This window comes from Falco biarmicus, chromosome 11, assembly GCF_023638135.1.
Source record: "Falco biarmicus isolate bFalBia1 chromosome 11, bFalBia1.pri, whole genome shotgun sequence".
NCBI lineage: Eukaryota > Metazoa > Chordata > Aves > Falconiformes > Falconidae > Falco > Falco biarmicus.
This window is the reverse complement of record NC_079298.1, coordinates 3,769,046-3,794,323: the sequence shown is the minus strand read 5'-3', so window position 1 is coordinate 3,794,323 and position 25,278 is coordinate 3,769,046. Positions and strand designations below refer to the sequence as shown.

Below are 25,278 nucleotides of genomic sequence, written 5' to 3'. Positions count from 1 at the left end.
ACGCTCTCTTATCAGCACTGAAGTCCCTCAGCGCCGCCTCCCGCCCTGCGCACGCGCCGGCCGCCCCCCCGCGCGCCCGAGGCCGGGGACAGGCGCATGCGCAGGCGCGCGCGGAGGCTGGGCGCGAGGCCCGGGCCGTGAGCCTGCGCGGGGGCCGCGTGCGCCTGCGCGGGGGGCGTGCGGCGGGGCATTGTGGGATACTGCGGCCCAGGCAGGCTGGTGAGGCGGGCGGGCGGGCGGCCGGTGGTGCGCGGCGGCGGGGCAGGGCCGGGCCGGGCCGGGCCGGAGGCGGCAGGAGGCGCGGCGAGGAGCTGCAGCCGGGAGCTGCTGGGGCCTAACGCGCTCTTCCCTCTCCCCGATGTGTTTGTAGCAGCGGAGCGGGCGGCAGCGCAATGGCTTCGAGCAGCGGCACCGACGTGATCCAGGTCACCAACGTCTCCCCCAGCGCCAGCTCCGAGCAGATGCGGACGCTCTTCGGCTTCCTCGGAAAGATCGAGGAGCTGCGCCTCTTCCCCCCCGAGTGAGTTCCTCCCCCCGGAGCGGGCCCCTTCCTCCGCCTCTCCGCGGCCCGGCCGCCGCCTCCGCCTTCCCCTCCCCTCCCCCAGGCCCGCCTCCCGCCTCCATGGCGGCCGGCGGCAGCTCGCGCCGCGCCGATACTCCAGGCCGCGGGCTGCCCCCGCCGCCGCCCGCACCTCGGTCCTGCCGGGCCCCGCAGCCTCGCCCCGGGTGCCTGGGGCGCGGTGGAGCCCCCTGCCGCGGGCCGCGCTCGGCTGCCTCCGCAGATCTCTTTCTTCTTGACTTGCTGGGCTCTAGTACGGGCCCGTAGGCTTACCGCAATCGCGGTTACTCATGCAATTACGTTATGCACGTATGTGGGGAAAAGATGGTGGTTGATGGCGTGCTGTTACACGCGGGATGCCTCCTGTCAGACGCACATTTTACTCAGGAGTGTTTATTCCAGGATTGTCTCGCTAAAACCTCTGCTGTCTGCATAACCTCTGGAACTGTGGGCGGTTTATGGATTGTTGGCCAAAACCCTAAAACTTTTATATAAGTATGCCTTCTTTGCAAGGAATTTTGCGCAAAATGGGCAGGTAATCAGTAATACACAGACAATACACATTATTATGTTAGGCGTTAAAATTGATTTTGGTCACTTCAGTTTGATTTGTTTTGCAGACTCTAATGTCATTGTATGTTGACCTTTTGCATATGTATTATGTAAGTAAAAAGGTTTTCTTTTGCGGTGATGAACGAGGTTTGCTTGATTGGAGAAAAATCAAACAAGAACACAGTCAATTATTTTTACTACCCAAAACTTTGGATTTTTTTTACTTTAGGAAAAAAAAACCCACCACCAAAGCATTCATTTTCTTCATCATTGAATCTTCAATCCCTGTTAACACAAAACCAAGAAAATTCACCTACCCTGCTAGCTGCTTGTGTATGCAAATTCAGAAACAGTATTTCTAGTGTTTTTGCAGTTTCTTTATTTGGGTTGGATTTTGGCAATGCCGTGTTAGATGTTAAAGCATAGAAGGAGATGGACTGTATATGTGACTGAAATTGAGGGACAGTTCCAAATGCGAGAGTTGCATTGTTAATAACTGGGGTAACTGTACTTAAATGGCAGAACCATTAATGCTTGGCAGCCAGTGAAGTAACTCACCTTTAAACAGATGCAGTTATTTGTGCTGCTCTGTATTTTAATGTTTTGTTCAGTTTTTAAGGAAGGTTATTATGGGTGAATTCTGTTTCTGAAACTTTGTAGCTCTAGTTACATTAACTAATATATTTAAAGATCACTTTTGTGGTGTTGGAATGAAGTGCTCTACAAAAAAACCCAAAATCCAAAGCCCAGCCCAGCAAGTCTCCCTCTACCATACCTGAGACTGTCTGTACATTCTTCGCTTGGCTCCTTTGCACAAATGTCTAGTGAAACACTGGCCCCACAGGACCCTACTCGGTATAAGCATCAGATCTGTCTTGGTGTTTTGTGTTGGAGAGAAGTCTGTGATAGGTATGTTGTGGAACTGGGCTGTGGGAAGAGAAGAGGGGGCTTCAGGGACATCTGCATTGTAGCCTTGTGTCTGTAATGCTTGAGATGACTTAGGTACTAGTCACTATCGGTCTTCAGGGCGATCTTACTGGTTTGTGTCCTAGCATAAGTTTATTTCTGCCAGAAGGCTTAGGTCCTGCTTGTGACTGCTGCTTCCTTTGTTGTGGCACAGGTGTTCTTGTCACTTCAGCTGGGTTGTATTGTTGGTATAGAAAAATACCGAGTTGACTGCCTTTACAGCTGCCTTGGTGAAGGCTACGTGCTGAGGGAGAAAAGGCAACAAGATGCAAATAACTCCAGTGACCCAGGTGGCAGATACCTCAAATCGGATGACCAAAAGTTACTTACAAGATTTGGCCTAAATGTCTGTCTTATTTCAAAGTCTTAAATAAGAGGAGGATAATACTTCTTCATCTCATAGGGAGATTGTGAAGATTTCTTAGTATTTATGGGTTACTGTAGAAAAGCCATGGAAGAAATTTAATACGGAACAGGAAATGTAGTGAAACTAGATAGGGCTTGCACAGAAGGTGTAGAAAATACTGAATAGCTGTTGACATGAATGTTATATATCTTCATTCTAGAATGTATGGCTTGGTAGAAAAACAGCATTATTGAAAACTATGTAAATGTTGTGCAGTTGATATTAGACCTGGGCACTTTTCCGGACTGGGATTAATTTTTAACCTTACTGTTGTAAGAAGGTTTTGTATCTTTTCCTTTGTGCTGCTGCCCATACAGATGCCAAGGGCTCTGGCACCTCTAGACCTGCTGCAGTTCTCTGCTGGGGTGCTCAGGAATCTGATCTCAGATTGCTGAGTGTCTGATGTCATTTCACACCAAAGGGGGATGTATTTTCTGATAGTGGCAGGTTCTTTTATCTGTTTCTTTTAAAGCCTTTTCTGTTCCTTCTCCTTTAAACTTCACATCCTGACTTTTTCCCCGCCCATGGTGTTCATCTGTTTTTCAGGGGGTAGAAGATATAAATTGTAATCTGTAAATTCTCTCTGTAGTCTGAATCTCTGTAATTCCCAGGTTATACTTGGATTCTTTCTTGCATATAGTATTTCTGAGTAACCAGTTACATTTTTCCACTCCCTTATTTGATCTTGGTTACTCTGATTGTGCTGTCCCATGTTTAGATGTTCCTTATTCTCCCGGGCTTCCATATCAGATATAACTTCCAGAGCTTCTCTACACTTCTGTTTCTTCACCTTCATCTATCTGCTTATCCCAATTTATTTAATCAGCTATTACACATTTTATGTATAATTCAGCTTCGTATTGCACATTAACCCACAACCTTTTTCTTTTGTTTTACTTCTTACATTTTTCCTCCCCAAGCTTGCTTTTCCTTCTTCCTTCTGCTTTACCCCAGCTCTCTTGCCTGGTTCTTGCATTTATTGTATTCCATATAGCTTCATCCTCCTTGGTAGGCAAAACTGAAAAGTGAAAGGAGTGGATTTCTGAGAGTGCGGGGGTTGTGTTTTTTTTAAAAAAGGGGAGGAGGGGCATTGTGTGTGCATACACACGTGCTGATTTCAGCATATCCTGTTTAGCATATGAAAATTTTGTTTCCATCAAAACTTAAGTTTCTGCTCTGAAACTTGGATATAAAAAAGTTTATGCCACTGGTGTTTCATATACAAACCAATGTGTTCTCTAGTCTTGCTCTTTAACTATGAGTGATCCAGTCAAATTTTTATGGTCAGATAATTTTACCAAAAAAAAAGCACATCTGGTGGAGAATACAGAGTTAAAGCTTTGATAAAATGAGGAGTGTGCTTAATAAAAATTTCGTATGTGGATGGCATAGTAATTAGCAAGATCTTTTGTCTTATCTAATAATTGCCAATAAAAGTTACGCTGGCATTACTTGCAATGGCCACTGGTAGTTGTTCTGCTAAGAGGATGACGACTTTCAGTTTCCAAATGACACCCTTGGATTGGTTCTTTTTGGGGGGGTTCTTTGTTTTGGGTTTTTTTCTTCATTTTTTTTTCTGGGTGCCTTTTTTTTTTAAAAAAAATGTTTCTTCCCACCCAACAAACATGGTAGTGTTGAAGAACACCTCTTGTGTGGTCAATGTATTCGATCCAGCCTGATTTTACATCAGTAATAATCCCGGTAATGGTGTTTATGTAAGTGGCAGAAATACCCTTTAAAAAAATCAGACAATATTTAAGATGTTGGTTGCAACGTGAGGCAACTTTGTTGGAGCAAGTAGTTAGAGGTTATGATACGAAGGTTGGATTTCCCTGTTTATCTGCTGTATTTCAGAATCTACGGTACTTCAGAATAGGTACGTTGTTCAGACACAAACCACAGTAAATTGTCGTGTGTCTCAGCATTCATAGGCATGATGTCTGAGAGACAATTACTAAATTTTTCGATCTCTGGTGAATTAGAATAATGATGTCCTTTTTAGGTAACTGTTGAGAACATTCTGTTCTTGATAAATTTCGCTCATTACAGCTTGGATTATAGAGTGACTGGAAATACATTTTTTAAAATGAAATACACTGATTTGTATTAAATGTCAGGCTGCATAAGCATAGCCTTATGTATTTTTGGTAGAACTTGTGGATTCAGGTAGCTGTACAATTTAGTACATAGTGGTACTCATGTCTACTCTGTCTCATGTTCCCATGTTATCACAGACCTTTTAAGAATGTTTGAAAATGCTGTACTGCATTTATGTAATAAATTGTTTACTTTTTTTTAGAACTTGGTTTAGTGTACCATTTGGGTATGCCATAACTTCTTGGTTTACTTTCTTTAAAATTTTACTGCTGTGATTTTGTTAAACACTATGGGCTAATGTTTCTCTAGTTTTTATGCTTTGGATTAGAAAAGGCACCATCTTGGCAAGCTACTTTGTATTCATAGATACAAAAGAGCTAATAGTTTCAATTTTTCTATCTCTGTGACATTAATCACTGCAGTGTTGCTTTCCAGTTTATTAAATCTGCAAGATGTTGGGTGAAATGGGTGTTTCTAACTTTTAAGATCCTAACAGCTGTGATACACTGGCTCCACTCTAGTTTTTCACATCAGGTGAAATTTAAAGTATATTAAAATGTGATCTGAAGACTTTAATTCTTGCATTTGTGTAACTTGCATGTCAGGCTGGGCCTTTGCTCGGTGGCGGTGAAGGTTAGATAGGTTTTGGCATTTGCACTAACAAAAATAGATCTTGGATGTCTTTCTCATTGATGTCGACGTCGTTCTCCTGAATTCTGACAGCACTGTCCGTGCTTTCAGTGCTTGGAGACTTGATCAGTGTTTTTCAACCCAGATAAAATTGTTTTGGGAGGGGGATGAGTTGTGAAGAGCTAGTTTTACAACCTTTTCTGGGAATCTGGTTAGTAAAAGTAGATCTTTGTCATGAAGAATTGAGAGGATGTTTCAGAGCTACCTCTTTAGGCTAATTTGTACCTCTGGTACTTGAGGGCAGAGCTGAATAGCACATGTACCCTGGCCTTGTTTAGGGACAGGGGGTTTAGGACTTGCTGCTACTTTTGGTACCTGCACTGTGCCTTCTGGAGGCAACTTTTAACTCATCTGCTGCACAAGTGGCCTGCGTACGAATTTTTCTTACTGTCTTTTAGTTTATATGTCTGATTAAAGCAAATTCTGCACCATTTTCAGGATATATGGACTCTCAAAGCCCATTCAGGACCTTTACCAGGTTGATTCTGCCTGCAGTTTTTAGACATTTGATTGGGGGCGGGGGCAGGGGGAGTTGCGCATGCTGTTGAATGGCCTAGAAATCTTTTCTGTTGTTGTAGGAAGTAGATATTTCTCGTTGTTTTTTTTCCCCAAGGAACCCAAAACTTCTGCCTTCTCTTTTCCATGTCTGGGATTTTTTTGTGCAGTTCTGCTGACAGATGCTCATTTTGAGCTGTGGAGTAGGTACAGACTTATCTTGTGAAGAGGTCCGTGCTTACTGATCAGTTATTTAGGAGCTTCTCACCCATTAGTGAGGTTTCAACTGTAGTGTTGCCTACCTGAACTTCTTGATTTTCTTTGCTTAGTTCTGTTACCGCTGAATGATAGACACCTGTTTGGCGGCATACATCTCTTCAGAATGAACTTGGGCAGTTCCTATATGTGTGAGAAGCAGCATGATGGAAGTCTAGAAGCTTTTCTGAAATTGTGTTGATAACTAAAATCATAGTGGTCTTTTAATTGTTATCCTCTTATTTCATAATTCGCCTTAATAAGTATTTGGGGGCGTAAAGCAGAGAGTGTAAAACTATTGGGTTTGTTAACTTATGTGGTATACTTATTAGGTAACTTTTTCTTGAGCAAAATTTCTCTTCATCTTCTTCCCTTCTCACAGACAGGTCATGAAAACTAGTTTGCATTTAGGTGACTGGTCATAGATGTATTGTGTGTAATAGAATTAATGTCCGGTTACAAATGAGTCAATAAAACTATTTCTGCTATTTTACAGTGAATTAGCTTCATTCAGTTTAATTTTGTATCTGTGGTCATGCAAAGTGATGTTTGATACAAAACCTGAAATCATGTTCTTGCATAGAAAGTACCTTGCGACTTCCTGGTTTGACGAAAGTGGGGAGCCAGTAGAAGCTACAAGTTTCATGCTGTCAGGCTTGCTTCCATCTAAGTAAATTTTTGGGTTTTGTTTTGTTTTTTTTTTCCAGTGATTCTCCTTTGCCTGTTTCATCGCGTGTCTGTTTTGTAAAGTTCCATGATCCTGACTCAGCAGTTGTGGCCCAGCATCTGACAAACACTGTATTCGTTGACAGAGCGTTGATAGTCGTACCATATGCAGAAGGTTTGTGAATTGTTTAATGGCCTATGAAGCCACCATATGATGGCATTTTATTCCAGTATAGTTCACAAAAATGAGGATTAGTAAAATGTCAAACATGTAAGTTATTAACATTTTGAAACCCTTGGTATATTGCCATTGGCCCATGGATTATATGATTATTTTTTTTACTCTATTGACACTGAAGGGAAGTGGAAAGTTTACCTCTTACTGGTTTTGCCTGTCTTTAAGTTTAGAGTATTAACATCTTAGGCAGAATTATTTGCAAATTTTGCTCTTTATCAGTCTCAGTGAGACATTTTCCTAAACAAATTTACAGAAACAGGTCAACATTTTAAGGAAATTTTGCCTTAATAATTAAGTGTTTGCCACTTTGACATAGGTGTAAATCTCTTCATGAGAATGGTTTCTCCCTCCCTGAGAGTGCATGGGAGAGTAGATTAACATTTCTTTGAGATGCTGCCACTGTGTTTAGTTGGGAACTTCCTTGAAAAGGCACTCACTTTCATTGTGAATTCCAGTATACCAAGGGTTTGAATAATTATGGTTTAAATTGAAAGTGAGATCTTCCCAGAGGTGCCAAATGGGCACTGGTATTAGTTTTTTATTCCAAGTTTTCTTGTTCATCCTTGATATATTTGATAGAATTTCACTAAATAATAAACTCTTCTCTCTGTTATTTGTGTGTGTGATTTTTGTAGTGGAGAAGGCAAATGCAAAGCCCTTCCAGATGACTGAAAAACAGTGGGTCCTCTGCAGCTACAGGGGATTCTAGACATTAACTAAAGGCCAGCAAGCACTCAAGTCCCCAAGTGTTTTCCTGGTGTAACCACTTGTTAACTACATTTTCTCTTCTTCTTTTTATTTTTACATTTTAGGGTGTTACAGTAATTTGAAAGGCAATGAGCAGGGTTTTTGGAACTTACCTTAAAAACAAAGTGCTGAGAAGACACCTCTTCTTACAGAAGTCTTATTAAACTCTTCTAGACTTGCTTTAGAAGTAACTGATTTCCATTGTACTGTTTCTTGATTTACTTCTGAAATAATGGATTTTCCCAGATCGCTTGAATTAAATACATTCTCTGCAGATTAAGTCATGTTACAGTAATAAATTTGGTACATGGCCTGGGTTCAGACCTGTAATGAAGACATTGTAATGCTGTAGGCTGTCTTTTGAGTCCTGGGGAGCTGTCTTATCTCTGTATTCTTTAAACTTAAAAGATATGAAAACTCAATTTCTGGAACGTAGGAATCTGCAGCATGACCTTTGATTGAGATGTGCTGCTTTTTGAGAGTATAGAACACATTCTGAAATTGCCATTGAGTTACTGCTTCTGCTAGTTTAGGTATAATAACATAGCTGAAAGGTATCTTGTCCTCGTCTTTGTATTATAGCATGATATAGCAGCAGTCCATCTGAGTTAGTACAAAATACTCTCCAAGGCCCATGGTGAAGATTGTTAGTGTTTAACTTTTCCAATAAGGATAAAACCATTTTTCTCTTTGTCAGTCTGATTTTGTCCATTGTGCTTGATGGTGGATAAATCTGGCACATAGACAAATCTGCCCAGTAGTTTTGTTTCAGATTGTGTAAAGAAAATAATAAAGTAGAATATTTTAATGGGCCTGTTTAAATCAAGGAGTTCCTCATGGGCTGTTTCTTGTGGTGGTCTAGCAGATCACAATGTTGATGTTTTTGGCATAACGATGTGGCGTATCACAAGAGATAATGTTCAGCCCGTAAAGTTATGCCCCCTGGTTTTGTAATTATATGCTCTTGTCCCTGTGCTGGAGTATAGTTTTCCCTGCAAATGCATTCTGCCAGGGTCCCAATTCAACAAGCTATTTAAGCACAATACAGCAAGGTTCTTAAAACTATAATGAAATTGCTCATGTGCTTAAAGCCAGGCATATGCTTAATTACTGTGCTGAACTGGGCCCTTTTATCTTTTATTTTCTACTGTGATAATTCTGTATTAATATTGCCTGTCACTAAAGTGAATGTTTATTATCTGTTTAGTGCAATAATTATCCCCTATATCACAAGCGCACTCCAGTTTTAGCATACACAGACATTTTGGTGTTGGCTGTTGCTTTGTGTTATAGAACTATACACAAAGTCTACGGTAAGGTTTAGTATTTGTAATTTTCACTGTGATATTCCTAGATTTGGAAGGAACTCTTTAAGATTAAAGATGGCTGGGGGGGTATTTAGGTTCTTTGGTTAATGTTTGTTTCTTTTGTCTGTTTCTTTTTCTTTCATTTCTACACATTCATGCAGTATTTCATGGTTCTAACAAAGCAGCAGTAAAAAAAACTTGAAGCATGAAAATTAACTGGTGAGGGGCCTCATTGCTTTTTTTAAAATTGTAGTTTATTTATTTCTAAATACTTTTTTAAAAAACAATTAGAGGATCAGATGCATGATTTTTTTTTAATGGATGCAGATCTTCTATGAGGTGTCTCAAGATAAGTCTGAGGATTTGTATTTAGATGCCAGAAATGTTGTAGTTGCACTAATTTGAAATGTTTAGATATAATTTATAAATATCCTCTGAGACATAATTTTGCATGCAAAATTACCCCATAATCTCTCTGTAGGTATGTTAATATATTTATGCATTAATGCCCTTTATCTAAATGACCTTTTTCCCCCCCTCTCCCTCCATAACTTTTGGTATCTAAATTGATGACAGCTCAATGACACAAGCAAGATAACAGTGCTGTGTATTATACATTTGTTTATATTATCGGCACTTCTCAGTATAGGTGGAAGGAACCATTACCTTTATTTAACAGTGGTTTTTCTTTTTTGTTGTTGTGTTTTACAGTTCTTTTCCCTGGTTCAGCCTGAACTATATACCAGGCCCTGCTGAAAATACCACCCAACAGTTTTCTTCTGCAGCTTATCCAGTTTCTCTTAAGTGCCCTGTACATATTGTATGTTTTATGATGAGATGCAGTTTCTTAATATGTATTACAGAAACACTACTGGTATTTGCAAATATATAGTAAAATTGTTTTATTGAACTCTCATTCTGGGGGCTTGGGCACATTAACAAATTAATCCATCTGTATAGGGCTTTTGCTGTTGGATAGAATAAAAATACCTACATAATTACTTGTTTTATAGTAGGACCCTTAAAATATGTGCAGAGCAGGCAGTAAAATAAGACACTTGTCTTAGTTGGCTGCAAGATTTTGGGCCAGAAGTTTCTTCTGAAATGGCAGTATGTAGCAGCATTCTTGGTACAATAAGCATGGCACATATTGGAACAAATGCATTTTACTGCACAGGTAAGGAATGTGCCACGATATACTGTATGTATGCACCCAGCCACCCACAGACACACATACACAGCGTGTATTTGAAGATCTGCAGAGACCTTCATTTTCATTTGACAAGTCAGCAAAAGCCCTACGCTTGATTCAACAAAAAATATTTCCATACCTTCTCTTTAAGTTTTACAAAATTTATATGGTAGGTTAAAAGAAAACATAGTGAACTGTACCATATTATTAACCCCTAAATCAAACTTTTTTTGTCTTGTGTATCTTGATTTTTCTGTGTGCTTTATAGTGAAGCAGCCGACACGAGTCGTTGTTCATAAAACAGCTTTTGAAAGTTGAGAGCACACCCCTGGAGAACCGACTGTGCTTGCTTACGTTTGGTTCATGACTTAAAAATCGAGTACAGGTGATGAAATCTTGGCAGTGTTAACAAAAAAGTAGTGTGTATTGTGCTATTTTTTTGCTCTAGAAACTTAACCATTTGTAGAGAAAAAGGAACAGTCAAATTTTCACACATTGAAGTTTCATTCTGACAAAAAAATTAATGATAAATATTAATAGACATCAAGCTTTGTATTTTAGCCAACATAAGTACTTTCAACAAACTCAGGTGGTGTATCAGGGAGACATTTTCTGGGTGTATTTGTGTATTTTCTGCCTTTGAAATGGAATGCGTTCTAATGCAAGGCTATTTCTCTGCAGGAGTTATTCCTGATGAGACTAAGGCTTTGTCTCTCTTGGCACCAGCTAATGCTGTGGCAGGTCTGCTGCCTGGAGGTGGACTCCTGCCTACTCCCAACCCACTTTCTCAGGTAGGCTTTCCAGTTAGGCTAAAGTCAAGGCAAATTATTAGTTGTATTGTTAGATTCTAACTTACCTTCTCTTGGGTTTTTTTAGGACAAATAGACCGATGTGCTAATACGGATTCCTAAATGTTTTAGTTCATATACCTTGATGGATTGTTACAGCTGTCTGATATGAATTGTGGCAAAATGGCGATAAGTTGCCAGATGGGTTAATTTTGTTTCCTTAAGGTGTTACTTCTGGTATCTCAGGGGCCCTGTGTTTATCTCTCTTTCACCCCTCTTCTATCCATTGCATGCTTACAGACGGATTTGACAAGCCATAGACATCTCGTAGCTTTTAAATTCATGAAGTTCAAGGAGCTGACATGCTGTGGAGATACCTTCTGTTAATACTCCAGCTGAGGGGGAAAAACAGTAGCTTGTATTTGTTCAATATCTAAATACACAAGAATTTGTGTGGAAGATGAACAGCAAGAATAATAGATTGTGGAAAAAGTTTCAGTCAAAACGCATACCTTATTAGGGAACAGAGAATCAAAGTACTAGAGGCAAAGTAATAAGAGTAAAGCTTCATTAATTCTGCAGTTCTCACATCTGCTTCATCTTGTGCTTAGCTCTTTGTGTAGCTGCTGTTAGGGTTTCTGATTGCATGAAAGATACACTTGCCATTGAGTTGTTCAGAAGGTCTTTATAACCATATGCAGAGGGAAAAGTCTAAACTTTAACTGTGAAACTTGAGGAAATGGATGGAAGAAACAAATCAAATACTGTCTTAAAGATTTCTTTCACCTAAACCTGTACATATATAAATTCCTGAAAACTATTGTTGAACCACCTTAATTTTAGTTCTGTCACTGAATCCCCACCTACTCCCAATCCATTTAATGGTAGAATTTATTTAACACATCCATTTTTATGGAAAATGATGGTGGATGGTCAGTTGTTGGTTTTTTTTTTTTCAAGCGCATCTTGAAAGCTTGTTACATAGCTCCTTTTGGCTGTTGCTGGGGGTTGGGCACCTAACTCAGTAAAAATGAATTAGCTGTAATTTACATTCACAAAATCAACGTGTGGGAATGTGGCTTTTTATTTTGAGACTGCAGGGAGAAGCCAATACAATTCAAGAGATCAGCTAATGGAAAAACTCGTCAAAAAGTGGAAGGTTCTGCTCCCTTGCTCTTGGCTACATGCTCTTCTTGCTGCTGCTTTTGTGCTGGCTCTGGAGCTCATCTGCTCCTGTAACGAACTGTTGTGTTGGCCTGATGCAGACAGCACAGAAATAAGTTCTCTGATGGCTCAGTGGGTTGAATTGGTTGACAAATGAGTCTCAAGTGCCGGAGCAGTCAGAAGGGAGGTGGTGAGAAGGAAGGAAGGGGGAGCAAGGCCTCATAGCAACAGGACAGTGTTTGATTAACATAAGGTCATGTGGGTTTTAGCATGGTGTGTGTTTTGTTCCCCCCTATGTTTTGATCATGTCGCTTTAAATGGCCAAAAATGAGGTTCCTTTAGGAGACTTCAAGATTACTCTAAGGAATTCACATGTATGCCATCATCCTACATATTCTTTCAGTAGCTTTCCAACTCATTTGCCAGTTTTAAGCGAGTTTGAGAAATTTCCAGAGAGATAGTAATATTATATTGTCTTTTAACATAAAACATGTTAATTTCAATCCTAACTTGATTTAGATATGTGGTAGCTGGCTCAGAAACTTTGTCATTTTAACACTGGAAAATAATTTCATTTTAAACTGTTTCTTGAATGCAGTAGAATGCTTTACTTTCTTACTTCCCCCCCTAGCCCGTCCTTGGGATGCAGAGAAAACAGAATTTCGTTTTAGAATATTTATAGGAAAAAAAATCTTTCATACACTAGGCTTTGAAATACCCGAATAAGGAAAACCAAAATACTCTCACTGGCCTTAATATAACATCTTCTGTAGCTAGAAGCCTAAGTAAAACCCAGTTCAGGTTTCCACGTGTCTTAATGCGTGGGAATCTTGATCTAACCACTTTTTATCAATGGAATATGGCTTTGTCTAATTGCTGTCTTTGTTACAGATTGGTGCTGTTCCTTTAGCTGCTTTAGGAGCTCCTGCTCTTGATCCTGCCCTAGCTGCTCTTGGGCTTCCTGGAGCAAATTTAAACTCTCAGGTATGTCACACGTTCTGAAATTTCCTTTATTCTCCCTAGCACATGCATAGTTTGACTAGCATACATGGTGCTCTTAGTGTTCATCAGTATATTAAATAACAAGCTGGAGATCTGGAAATACTATACTTAGGTTTGAAGAAATGTTACAAAATATTACTTATTTTTAAAGACTTGGCTCAGTGTAGGCTGCTGGCTCATTTAAACGTCTTTGTTTCTATAAACATAGCATGTTTATTGTTGCTATAAACTTAGCATGTTTATAGGTGAACACTTCGTTACCCTATTTTCTTTTTTAAATGTAATTTTTATTTATATCAGTTTAACAGCCACTGTCTGAAAAATGCAGTGATTGATTTTTCTGAACACCAGTTTGGAAAAAATAGTACCTGTAGGAGTATCAAATCAAATGCTAGAAGGACCTAAAAAATAATTTGGGACTAGTAATCTGATATTTCAGATATGTGTCATTATCAAGCTATGAACCTGTCTTGTACTGACAGTAAAAAAACTCGACTTCTTAATTTTGTAGGAGTAGAAAATACTGAGGAGACCTTGTTAGACTGTAGTCTTTTTAAAACTGAATAAAAGTACTTAAGTACTAAGTAATAGTAGAATATTGGAGTTAACATTTGATACTGTATAGAGAACGTGTTTTACAGGTACAAAAATTTGATGCATTGCTAAGAAATCCATCATTTAGCATTCTCTTTATGCATGCCATGTGTAGTAACAAGCAAATAATGGTGATAATGAAATAACAAATGGGACAAAAAGCATTCTAAATGCGTATTAGAAAAATACAAATTTGGTATGATGAAGATTTGTTTCCTCTGTCCATTAAGCCAGCTGATTGTAACAAACTGTTTAGGTTGAGCATGTGGCTGCCTCTGTATAAAGAAAATTATTGGGGACTAACCATTTTGTTGTTAATACACCACTGCTACAGGAAGTGAGCAATTGTAATAATATCTGGATTTTCCTAAGAGCTGTAAAGTATGTATTTTTTGTGGAATTTTTAAAGTAAAGAATTTATGAAGAATAAACAGAAGCTTGACATTGAGACTTCCCATGGACAGGCAACTTAGTTCTCTTTAAGAGGTCTCTCCTTAAGTAACAGAGAAATAACCTGTAAATATCAGAAGTGTATTTGTATATTAAAGTTCTTTGATTCTGTTCTGGAAAGGGCCTGTGCTTGGTTGCTGTAGAAAAAAACCAACTACCTAAGCACCACTGAAATGTGATGTTGGCACCCTCACCACCATCCACAAGTTCTAAACCAGAACAATACGCCCTTTCATCTGTGACTTGTTTGGGGGTGTGTGTTTTGTTTTGTTCTTTCCTCTGTAGAGACTTTGTGCTTTAGCTAATGCTTGAGCATACGTTCAAGGAAGGTAATATTCCTAAACATTTACATCTTCCAACAGGGTTTAAACTTTTTTCTTTTTTTTTTTTTTTTTTTCTTTTCTCCTCACAGTCTCTTGCGGCAGATCAACTACTAAAACTTATGAGCACAGTGGATCCAAAGTAAGCATCAGTGTTTACAAATACTTGTATTGCAATACACTTGGATCTTGGGAATATCTGTTGTGATAAATTATCCAGTCTTTGTCCTGCTGGATCTAATTAAGGTTGGAGAAGACTAATGTCCTGGGGATCTTGTGCAGACTCTTTTCTGTGGTAGAGAGAAGGGGAGGAAATTAAGATTATCCAACCTTGCATCTGTGGAATAATGCCGATTAATTTCTGGGATTTCATTTTGCTAGAGACAGAAATTCAGTTTTTTGTATGTCATTTTTGTCACTTCTGTGTCTAACTGTAAAGGTGCATCTGGCACCTTAGTCCTGCAAGGTCGACATGGAGGGGCTGTAACTGAGAATGTGCCGAGACCAGCAACTGTTGTGAAAGACAGTAACAAAAGTCTATGTATGCTACAGCTATCAAAAGATAACAAAAGACAGCATCTTTTATTACTTGGTAGAAAGAAGGAGCAAATAACAGTAAGCACAAGTATTTGCTCATTTTATTTAAGTATCCAGAAAAAGGATAATTTTATTCGAAGTATTATGGCTTGGGGACAGCAAGTAGGGAAGGATTGTAGTGCTTAGTGTGCCATTAAGCTACTGATAACATTGCTGTGGGATGATGGAAGCATATGCCATTGGAAAAAAGCTATTAGACACATTAGTAGATGAAAAGTCTACTTAAATGCAAAGAAACCACATCTGCCTCAGAAAGCCTTTGTGTTGCATACTGCATGAAACTTTGGAGAGAATTCTTTCCATTCTCAACTTCATGAAAGATACCGATGTATGCTTGCCCTGCTGCTGTATTAGCTAAATAGACTTCTAACCCTGTTTGGCTCTTCCATTGTTTTTACATTGTCAGAGCAATCTGACCTGTACCAGGGGATAAGGTTATATATGTGATCTATCTTTGTTTTAATACTGTTCTGGTGTATTATTACCTATTTTAAATTGACATTTCTGTAAGCAGGGAATGCGTAACTGATTGAACGAAATAGTTACTCAAGTTAGCGGATTAGATAAACATCAGTCAGGTATATTGGGTATACCTGCCTGGTTTCAAAGCCACCTTGTAGAACACACCTTCCACACTTAAAATTCCGCCGGTGTTTGTATGCTTCTCAGTGTGGCTTACAAAAATGAAGGCTGGCTCTCTACTGCGTAACATAACTCTTTCCTGTGGAGTTGCTTTTTCAGGTGATGAGAACTGAAATTTTGTTGTGCAAATATGTTCTGAAAAGTCTCGTTAGAAACATCTGTGCAAGACAGTACAAACTTTCCTGCGATTTACAGTTTACTGGAATTCTAAGAGCTGTATATGCTAGTATCTTGTGCTGCTGTTTTCAGCACAGATACCGCATCTTGGACTTAATACTCTGTTGCCTGAATGGTGACAGAATGCAGGCTGATCCAGATTCATTTGGATCGGTCACTTGGAATAGGCTACAAACGGACAATGGAGGCATTTCTTTCTTGGATTCATCAATACTGAATTTCTAAAATTCTTTTTTTATTTACCAGGTTGAACCATGTAGCTGCAGGTCTTGTTTCACCAAGTCTGAAATCAGATACCTCGAGCAAAGAAATAGAAGAAGCTATGAAAAGAGTACGAGAAGCACAGTCATTAATATCTGCTGCTATAGAGCCAGGTAATTTTAAATTGTAGAATACTTTGTTCAGTTCAGGGTGAGAGTTTTGATGTAGTATATGATAAAAGCTAATAGTCTGTTGCAAAATATTGGCTTATTGGCTTAATGGTTTCATGTTCTGCACTGACTTAATTTATAGTTGACAGGTTTTTAATTGTCCTACAGTGTGAATGCTGCATGCGTTCTGCAGAATGATGCAGGGAATTAATCATCTGTTGTTTTTCCCAAAATTCATTTGATCTGAGGACTGCAAAATGCTTGAGCTGCCCCTGATGGAAGTTCATACTGCCATCTCTGAGATTTCATTGGAAACAGCAAGTGGCTTAACCACTTGACATCCCAGTGATGTTTGTTCTTGGGGATTATTTCCTTCCTTTTAATTCCTAATCTGTGGAAGTTTGTAAGTAATTCTTTTTATTGAAGCTTAGTCTGATAGGCCTTATTCTAGAAAAAGATGCAGCAGTTCATCCATAAATGTCAGATCCACCAAATCTGAGAAGCAGTAACTTGGAACTCTGAAAATACAGTTTTGCAGCCCTCCTGATACGTTTTCAGGGAAGAAAATGCTTTTATTATACCAGAAAAATGGGCTGATAGTTTTGCTTGAGGCTTTTTGTGGGAAATTCAAAACAATAATTTGAGAGATTTCTTCAGCCCTTCCCCAAACAGCAGAAATTCTGAGATTTTTAACAAGACTTCCCTTTGCCCTGCAGCTGTCATCTTTTAATTGACTTAAACATTTTCTGAATTTCGACTTCTTCAGTTTTGCGTAAAACTCTATGTTGATGTCACATACCCGTCTTTGTCATGTGTTTGTTGTTCATGTCATCTTGTGAGGAAAAGGATAGATAAGCCTTAATTTCAAATGTCAAAATATTCCGTAGGTTTTCTTTATTGTATCTATAGCATGAAACTCAGTTTGCTTTCCTTTATAAAATCTTTTTGAATACTAAAGTAACATGGGGGGTTTGCTATGTTTTTCCTTCTTAACTCTAGACAAAAAAGATGAAAAACGAAGGCATTCAAGGTCAAGGTCACGCTCAAGGAGGAGGAGGACACCTTCTTCATCTAGGCACAGGTAGTTAGATTATTTGAATTTAAAAAACCACACATATCTGAAACAATTCCTTCAAAAATACTTGTTGGAAGTAACACTTCACTGGTGGAGGCTGACAGACGGAAGGATGTCCATGACCTGAAGAAAGCTGAGGCTGCAACTTGGCTAGGCTGTGCTGTGAGAGGGAGGCCCACCTCTGTTTTTGTAGAAAGGGTCCGAGAGAGACGATAGCAAAAAGTATTTTGAAAAATAAACCATTGCAGAAAGCATGTCAGGGCACCTAGTTTGGACTGGACTCCAGTTTTATTTATCTTGTATCAGATAAGAAACACCTTAGCGCAGAGCCTTGGTTGTACACCGCCCTCACTACTATGAATACCTAAGGCATTGTAGGCTGTCCGTTCTACAGTAGTTCCTTAAATGGCTGTTCTTTCTTCAGTCTCTTTCCAGTGTGCTCGTGTGGCACTTAAAATTTGTCTTAACACCAAGTACTAAGAGGCTTCGCTGAGCATTGTTATTTATGTATGTAAACATTGACCTATTGGGCTGTTGGGTTCTAGTATGTGCAGCAAATTCAGCTTAGTGGAAGTCTCTGGGACAAAAGTTTTTCTAGCATTTTCTAGGTATGATTTACTTGGAGATTAGGTCTGGTCAGGTGTCCTGACCAGAGATCTTAATATTGTCCTGCCCAGACAGAAAGGCATATGGCTTGTTTAAGCTGTTGGCTTGTCAACTGCAATTGGACAGTGCGTGCCAGTGGTCCGTGCAAAGCCATTTTAACAGTGGCCTTCCCATTTGTACTTTGCTATTTGCATGTTCAGTAATTGGCTTGTATTTGGTTTAGTGTACTAAAAAGGTCTTTGCATTTCTGTGTGACTTAGCAGTTTTCCTCTACAAAAGGACTGATACTTACAAGGAGAATAGTAAGAGAGCTGATAGAAGCATCATTGTTCTTTGACATTTAGCATTTGTGCACTTACTCTTCCCGTTTCCTTGGCGGACTCAATGAGACTCCTTTGCTGTTTTCTATGTTCTTTTTTCTGTATCATTGTGCATTATAATACTATTAGCACTGAGCAGATGGATTCTGAACGGTATATCAAAATTTCATATATTTAACTCCCTTGTACGACGTGTTACTGGTAGACGGTCAAGAAGCAGATCAAGGAGAAGGTCCCATTCAAAATCAAGAAGCAGGAGGCGATCCAAAAGTCCAAGGCGAAGAAGATCTCATTCCAGAGAGAGAAGCAGAAGGTCTAGGAGCACATCCAAAACCAGGTGATTGCTTCAGTAAATCTCATCTATTTGCTTTAAATTAAATTACTAAATTCTGGTGCTTAATTGAAAAAATACAATCAAAAACCACACAACCCAAAACGTTAAAAAAAACCCCACAAATAAACATAAAACCTAGGGCACAATGAACTAGTGGTTCTTTTTAAAGTCAGAGTCTTTTGTAACATGTCACAGAATTACATTACAATTGCCCCATACACATGCAGTTAGTTACATAAAAACATGTAACATGCTTTTCCTGAGAGTCAACAGATGCAGCAGGAATTAGCTGAATCACTCACTAGCTGTCTTTGCAAAGCAGGAAATGTGAGCATCTAGACTTGCAGATTTTGTGCTGTTCGTACGCAGAAGCTATCAAAGAGCTGTTCTTTATTTTGCTATAGATAACTGTAATCTTTGTTGCCATTCATACAGTGTGACTGGCCCCAGGAATACTAAACAATGTATACTGTCCAGTGTAGTTACTGTGTCCTCATTCATTTTCGTACATGGCAAAAACAGTGGAATGCTGCTTGAATAGTTTGAAACCGACTTGCACTTAAAATCTGTGTTTTACTTAAAAGGGATAAAAAGAAGGAAGAGAAAGAAAAGAAACGTTCTAAAACTCCCCCCAAAAGCTACAGCACAACTAGACGATCAAGAAGCACAAGCAGGTATGGTCATATGAAAGTTTTCCTTGGTCTCTATTTTCAGCATGCTTTATCCACTTCAATAGAAATAGCATTCTTGTGTGTAATAGGGTGATGATTCTGTTGTGGGCATATTGGGTGCATGCACAAACACATGGATATGCTCTCTCTCTATGTCTGTAAGCTGCTTTATTTCCACCCCCTGGTTCCTGCAGTTTTGTGGAGGTATTGTTTGGACTTGGAATAGTTTTACTTGCTGTATATCAAAGAGAGTGTGATGCTTTGAGGTCACTATTAAACTCTTCCCTGATTTGTGGAATAAATACATGCAAAGTGTGTGCCGTTCTTTTTTTAAAAAAACTTCTAAAAATTAACTTGCCATATTAACAAGAACAAACTGTTTCTATTTGCAGAAAGAGTCAGTGTCCCTAATACATTCTAAGCTAGCGATTTGTTTGTGGGGGTAGAACAGGAAACAACTTAACTCTGCTGAGCAGCAGCTGTGTGGGCTTTGCAGTGCTGCTGATAGTAAATACCCATTTAGAGTTACATGTATTTACTCCCTGTTGCTTGTGCTGGTTTTGGAGCCAGAGATGTATTTGATCTCTTTCCTGCAGAGAAAGACGACGTAGAAGAAGCAGGAGTGGAACACGGTCACCTAAAAAACCTAGGTCTCCTAAAAGGAAAATGTCCCGGTCTCCATCTCCGAGAAGGTCAGTAAGCCTCTTGCCTTAAAAAAAACACCACTAACCAACTGGTTTTTGGGTGGAAAATTCCCAAGATGTGAACTATAGCAAAGATCACAGTGGGGTTATTTCGAAGGTGGTGTGTGTTTGGCTTGTTCCTTATACCTAGCCAGTAAGCTGACTTCTCAAGGGAGAGTGTGCAGCCTGCTGCTGCTTTTACCGTAATTGAATCAGCTTCAGGCATAGAGGATCTCTGATAGTGCCCAAGAACTCCAAAGACGAGGTGTTCAGGGGTGAGGAGCAGGAGATACCCAGAGTGCCCGGCCCATGTGGCTCTGTACAGTAGGAGTCAGCTGGCGTTCGGGTGGGCCTGGGCGATTTGTGATCCTCTCCCTGGATGGGGGGAGCATGAGGTGCTGCTTCGTAAAATGCTGCGGTGTTGTGTTCTTAACACGGTCTTCCTTCTGCTTCGCTTTGTTGTATGAGCCATAGCTAAGAATTGGGGATGTTTGGTGATTTTCTGAAAGTGAATGGTTTATCTTCGCTGCACGCTGCTGTTTTCTGTCTTTAGATTTGTAATGAGCTATGGGTAGCGGTCTGGACACTGTCTGTGTTCTAGTTACGCACTGGTGTGATAGCGGTTTTCATTCTACGTACTTTTATCATTGTAGACATAAAAAGGAAAAGAAGAAGGATAAAGACAAGGAGAGAAGCAGAGATGAGAGGGAGAGGTCAACAAGCAAGAAAAAAAAAAGTAAAGACAAAGAGAAGGATCGAGAACGAAAATCCGAGAGTGACAAGGATGTGAAAGTATGTTTAAAAACCTGTTTAACTTCCCTGCCTGTGCTGTAGTATTAACCTTAAACCAACAGGGGCTTTGAAAGCAAGTTTTACTTTTTTTTTTTTTTATCTCTGCAAAGCAGGTCACAAGGGATTATGACGAGGAAGAACAAGGATACGACAGTGAGAAGGAGAAAAAGGAAGAAAAGAAAATGGTGGATTCTTCCTCTCCTAAAGCAAAGGAGTCTGCCGCTGATAAAGGCAGCGGCGATTCAGCAAGGGAATCCAAAGTCAACGGGGATGATCATCATGAAGAGGACATGGATATGAGTGACTGAATTTTGCCTTTGCAGTGAACAGAGCTGCAGACGTGCATCAGTGTCATTCCTGTGTGATTCTTTTATGCTGTACTTGTTAATCCTAAATCTAGATGTATACAGCTCTGAGCTATACATGGTTTGTAAATCTCCTGATACTAACTCACATCAAAAGCTTTATAGAAAGGTAACCATTCTTGTTCTGGCCAAAAGGGATTGCGTAGCCAAGCGATTTTTACTAACTTGGTGATGCTTCAAGCAAAAGTAAAAAGCTGCATGCATCTACAGCAGGCATGGACTGTTTGTTGTATGATCTCCTTTAGTAAATCAGCTCACTTATGATAGTGTTTCTAGAATTTGATTCATTGCAGTAATAGAGCAGTATAGGGAATGCACTGACTGCATGTTGATTGTGGCAGAAACATCCTACATGTTCTAAAGTCCTACAACATACGGTGGATCTACTTAAAGGTCTTAAGTGTGACTACACAAAGAAATTTGACAGTACATCTGAAAATAAGCGTTCTGATATAGCTAGGGTTTTTTTGTTTTGTTTTGTTTTTTTAAGCCATGTGGCTGGGGTTAGTTTGTTTGTTTTGGTTTTCCCGGTGGGTTTTGTTTGGCTTTGACAAAGTTAAAATGCACTAACCTTTTTGAGGGCTTTTGGGTTTTTTTAATCTGTCAGTTGAAATCCATCTCAGGAGACTCGTAATAGTTTGTAACTTTTCTTCTTGAGCCTTGGGAAGTAAAAATCTCTGCTCAGTCAGTGCCCAGTCATTAAAGGTTGATTTGTGCCGTTTTCATAATCCAGGTCGTGTTATTTGTTAATGAGCTAAACACATTGCAGAAAGGTAGTGCATTTTAAGATTGACCTTCATATGCTTTTAAAAGCAAGTCTACTTGATAATGTACTTTTTACTTGATCTCAAGTTGTACAAACTAATGAATTTGTGTTTACTGTCACTGCAGTAGTAATCTTATGCACACAGTGATTCCATGTTATATGCAAAGTAGTTAGGCAAGCTGTTTTCTTAGTTACAGAAGTTCGAGAGCTTTTACTTTTGTGCAGGTAAAAAGACAAAAGTAGGCTACAGTCTGTGCCATGTTGATGTACAGTTTATGAAATTGTTTTACAAAACTTTGATAATAAAACCCTTAAACTTATACCTGTGTTCCTATAAAACTCTGCTGGTATTTATTTACACCACTGAATGTATGAAACTTTACCTCATTCATTTAGATAATCTGTTTTTCCCCATCTACCTATCTTAAAAAGACCGTAACAACTCCATGTCTTCAAAAACTGTAAGTGTGGTGACAGAGCTGCTCAGCCTGCCGTTTTACCTCTAGTCACATACGTTACACTACAGAATTATTTTACTTTTGGGGGAATGAAGGGGATGGGCTTAAATGGGAATCTAAAGGTGTTATGGAACAAGTACTTTTAAAAAGAATATGTATTTGTAAAAATATTTTGTATTTTCATTGAAACATGAACATTCACCTCTTCAGGATGGTAACAGAAGACTAGCAGAAGGAGGAAGCAGCGTGAGCTTTGTGCATATCGAGTAGGCTGTTAACATCGACCAAGGACTCAACCGGTTTACATTAGTAAGTTCTGGAATGAAACTGTAAGGGGTGCTTGAAATGCTTGAATCTGATGAGTCAAACCACCTTCTTTCTAAACCGTCCTTCTGCCCCAGGCAAAGTGGAACTTGCCATTTAGATATGCAGTGTCATTTTTAGATTTTGTAGAAATGTAAATTTTTACCGTTTTGAGTATTTTGTCAATACAGAGAGGTATATGTCATACAACCAGTTCTAGGCATTTATTTCTAGCGGAGAGGGAAAGGTGATAGTTCTTGTAATAAAATAAAAAATCAGACATGGACAAGGTGCATGATGTCTTCATAGATGTGCCTTTTTTTGTTGTCATCAAGATATTTATATGTGAAGTACAAGAACATAAACCAATTTATAGTAATAAAGTAAACCTCCTTGATCCTTAGACCGTGTTGTTGTGAAAGTCATTCACGTGCTGCAGTGAAGGACCAAGTCAGGGTGTCTCGCTCAAGAGCTACGTGTAATTAAGTGTCGCTTCTCATTTATTTTGCCAACAAACCAAGCCAGCTGTGAACTGTGTACCTCCTGCAGTTTTGGTTTGTTGCCTTGCAGGGGCAGAGCAGGTAGAGCTGTGTGGCGAGGGGTGGCTGCTGGTGGCTGCAGGGAGCAGCCTGCCCTCCTGCATTGCTCACACCTGTACCGGAGCTTCCTCGCCCAGGCACATGCATGCCACGTTGCACACGGCACAGAGCCAGAACTACTTTATTTTAGTAATTTGAAGTTGGTTTGCTAATTATTACGGAGCACAGGCTCACCAGCCTCTCGAGGGGAGGCCTTCCAAGTCATGTCACACCTCGCTGCAGGACTGGAGTATCCTGACACAGCCGTAGCTCCGGGGCTCTGGCATCGCTGCAGCTGGGCTGAAGGGAGCCTAACTGGCAGTTTTTCTGCTTTAAGTTGTGCAGAGATCCAGGCAGCCATGGCCCCGTGTGGTGCAGCACCCTTGAGCACTGCCTGGCTGGGTCACAGCCCAAAGATGCTGAAGCACAGTAACAGTAACTTGCTAATTATGAACTGAAGGATGAGGGAAAGTGGTTCCTTGCTTTTCTCCCAGTGTCTTTGGCAGGCTGCAACCACCAATCAGCAACTATTTTTAGACCAAACCTAAAACTGTTGGTACAAACACCAGGTAGGAACCACCGGTGAATCATGTTCTTTTGTGGGTTGCAGCTGCTGAAGCCCACGCCGTGTTAAAAGGTTTCAGCAGCTCTCCTTCCTGCTACCGGAACTAAAACCCACAACATTTTAGTATCAAATAGGATTTGCTTACACGTCGGCCTTACATTTGCTGTTGTCAGAGTGCAGCTTCCATTCAGATCCCCAATAGCTGAGACTTTCCAGTGGTGCCCAGTGACGGGACAAGCAACGGGCACAAACTGCAATACGAGAAGTCCCACCTGAATATGAGGAAGAACTTCTTCACAGGGAGGGTGGCAGAGCTCCAGGCCGGGCTGCCCGGGGGGGCTGGGGGGTCTCGTCCCCGGAGACACTCAAACCCGCTGGGACGCGGCTCTGTGCAGCTGCTCGGTGAGCCCCTGCGCCAGCTGGGGGATGGTGGTGGTAGTGGTCTGCAGAGCTGCCCTCCCACCCCACCATGCTGTGACTCTCTTCCACTTGCACATCAGCAGCAAGGTGGCCAAAAGCATATTCCCTCTGATCCTGAGGAACAAGACATCTTTTCCTCCAAAACAAAACTAAAAATGTCAGCAGTGATTTTGTTCCAAACCCTCAGACAGGCTGCACGCAGCAGTATTTCATTTGGAATGAATGTGGATGTCACACATTAAAAGAGAACAAAGTACCTCAATTCCGATGGAAAAAGCTCTGTCCTACTGTTGACACCAGGGAGTTCCGTTTCAACACATACCATATGTGATAGAATGTCTTGCTCAGGCCCTTCATAGCAACCTGGAACGTCCCTAGCGCTGTCCTACTCCTTGTAGAAGTACTTTGCCTTGCGGCAGCTGGGCTCGCAGCTGCCCACACTATTGAACGGTGTGTTGCAGCAGCATAAGGGCTACCACTGCACCGTTCCCTGAAATCTTTGCTTTTAACCAGTGATGTTTTAAGCACTTTCTGTAACTCCAAACACGAGCTCTCCTTACCCTTTATAAATATGACATTTTAAAAGTTAGCAAGTCCTTAACTATAGAGGGATGTCCTGATCTTTGCTTTGATCAAAAGCTCAACTTTTGATGCTTGCAGAGGGCAAAAACCCAATTCTAAGTAAAAAAAAAAACCTGAAACAACCACAGCTAAAAAACCTTGTACAAGACAAAATGAAACTTCAGAAGTTCCAAGTTTTGCTCTCCAAGTCATCCAGGGCTCTTCAGAGAGGCTACTGTTAAGACCAATTGTCACATCTTGTTATTTAAATGACTGCATTCCTGGATTTAGGGGATAAAACTTCCATAATTGCTGAAAAGGTCTCCTTCCCTCCCTCCCAGGTCATGATTTCTCACCCCTTAGCCCCAGGTAAATGCCAGAAACGAATGTCTCTGTCTTCCCACTGCTGCTATTCCACTGGGTACTAGACAGTCCAATAAAATCTGGACCTTTACAGGGCTTAAAGAACAATCTATAATGAAAATGCAGGATTTTATTTAAAAAGC

General features: G+C 40.2%; 1 protein-coding gene across 4 annotated transcripts; it reads left to right on the top strand.

The window, feature by feature from the left end:
- The first annotated feature begins 69 nt into the window (after positions 1-69).
- On the top strand, positions 70-22,207 carry SRSF11 (serine and arginine rich splicing factor 11). 4 transcript variants are annotated; one of them, XM_056355551.1, is made up of 13 exons: positions 70-219; positions 371-520; positions 6,728-6,861; positions 10,852-10,961; positions 13,014-13,106; positions 14,581-14,630; positions 16,151-16,278; positions 17,275-17,356; positions 18,482-18,613; positions 19,195-19,284; positions 19,878-19,973; positions 20,618-20,756; positions 20,870-22,207. In XM_056355551.1, the coding sequence occupies exons 2-13, from the start codon at positions 393-395 to the stop codon at positions 21,062-21,064; spliced, it is 1,377 nt and encodes a 458-aa protein (XP_056211526.1). In that variant the 5' UTR covers positions 70-219; positions 371-392; the 3' UTR covers positions 21,065-22,207. The 4 variants fall into 4 exon arrangements, with proteins under 4 accessions (XP_056211526.1, XP_056211525.1, XP_056211528.1 ...); XM_056355550.1 differs by having other exon boundaries at positions 20,867-22,207; XM_056355553.1 differs by lacking the exons at positions 70-219; positions 371-520 and adding an exon at positions 10,439-10,555 and having other exon boundaries at positions 20,867-22,207.
- The last annotated feature ends 3,071 nt before the right edge of the window (positions 22,208-25,278 follow it).

Bases quoted from the DNA above. Each gene is read 5' to 3' on its own strand.
- SRSF11 (XM_056355550.1), top strand. From the start codon at position 393: ATGGCTTCGAGCAGCGGCACCGACGTGATCCAGGTCACCAACGTCTCC. The intron at 19,285-19,877 runs GTATGGTCATAT...TCTTTCCTGCAG, and splicing joins CGATCAAGAAGCACAAGCAG to AGAAAGACGACGTAGAAGAA. The intron at 20,757-20,866 runs GTATGTTTAAAA...ATCTCTGCAAAG, and splicing joins AGAGTGACAAGGATGTGAAA to CAGGTCACAAGGGATTATGA.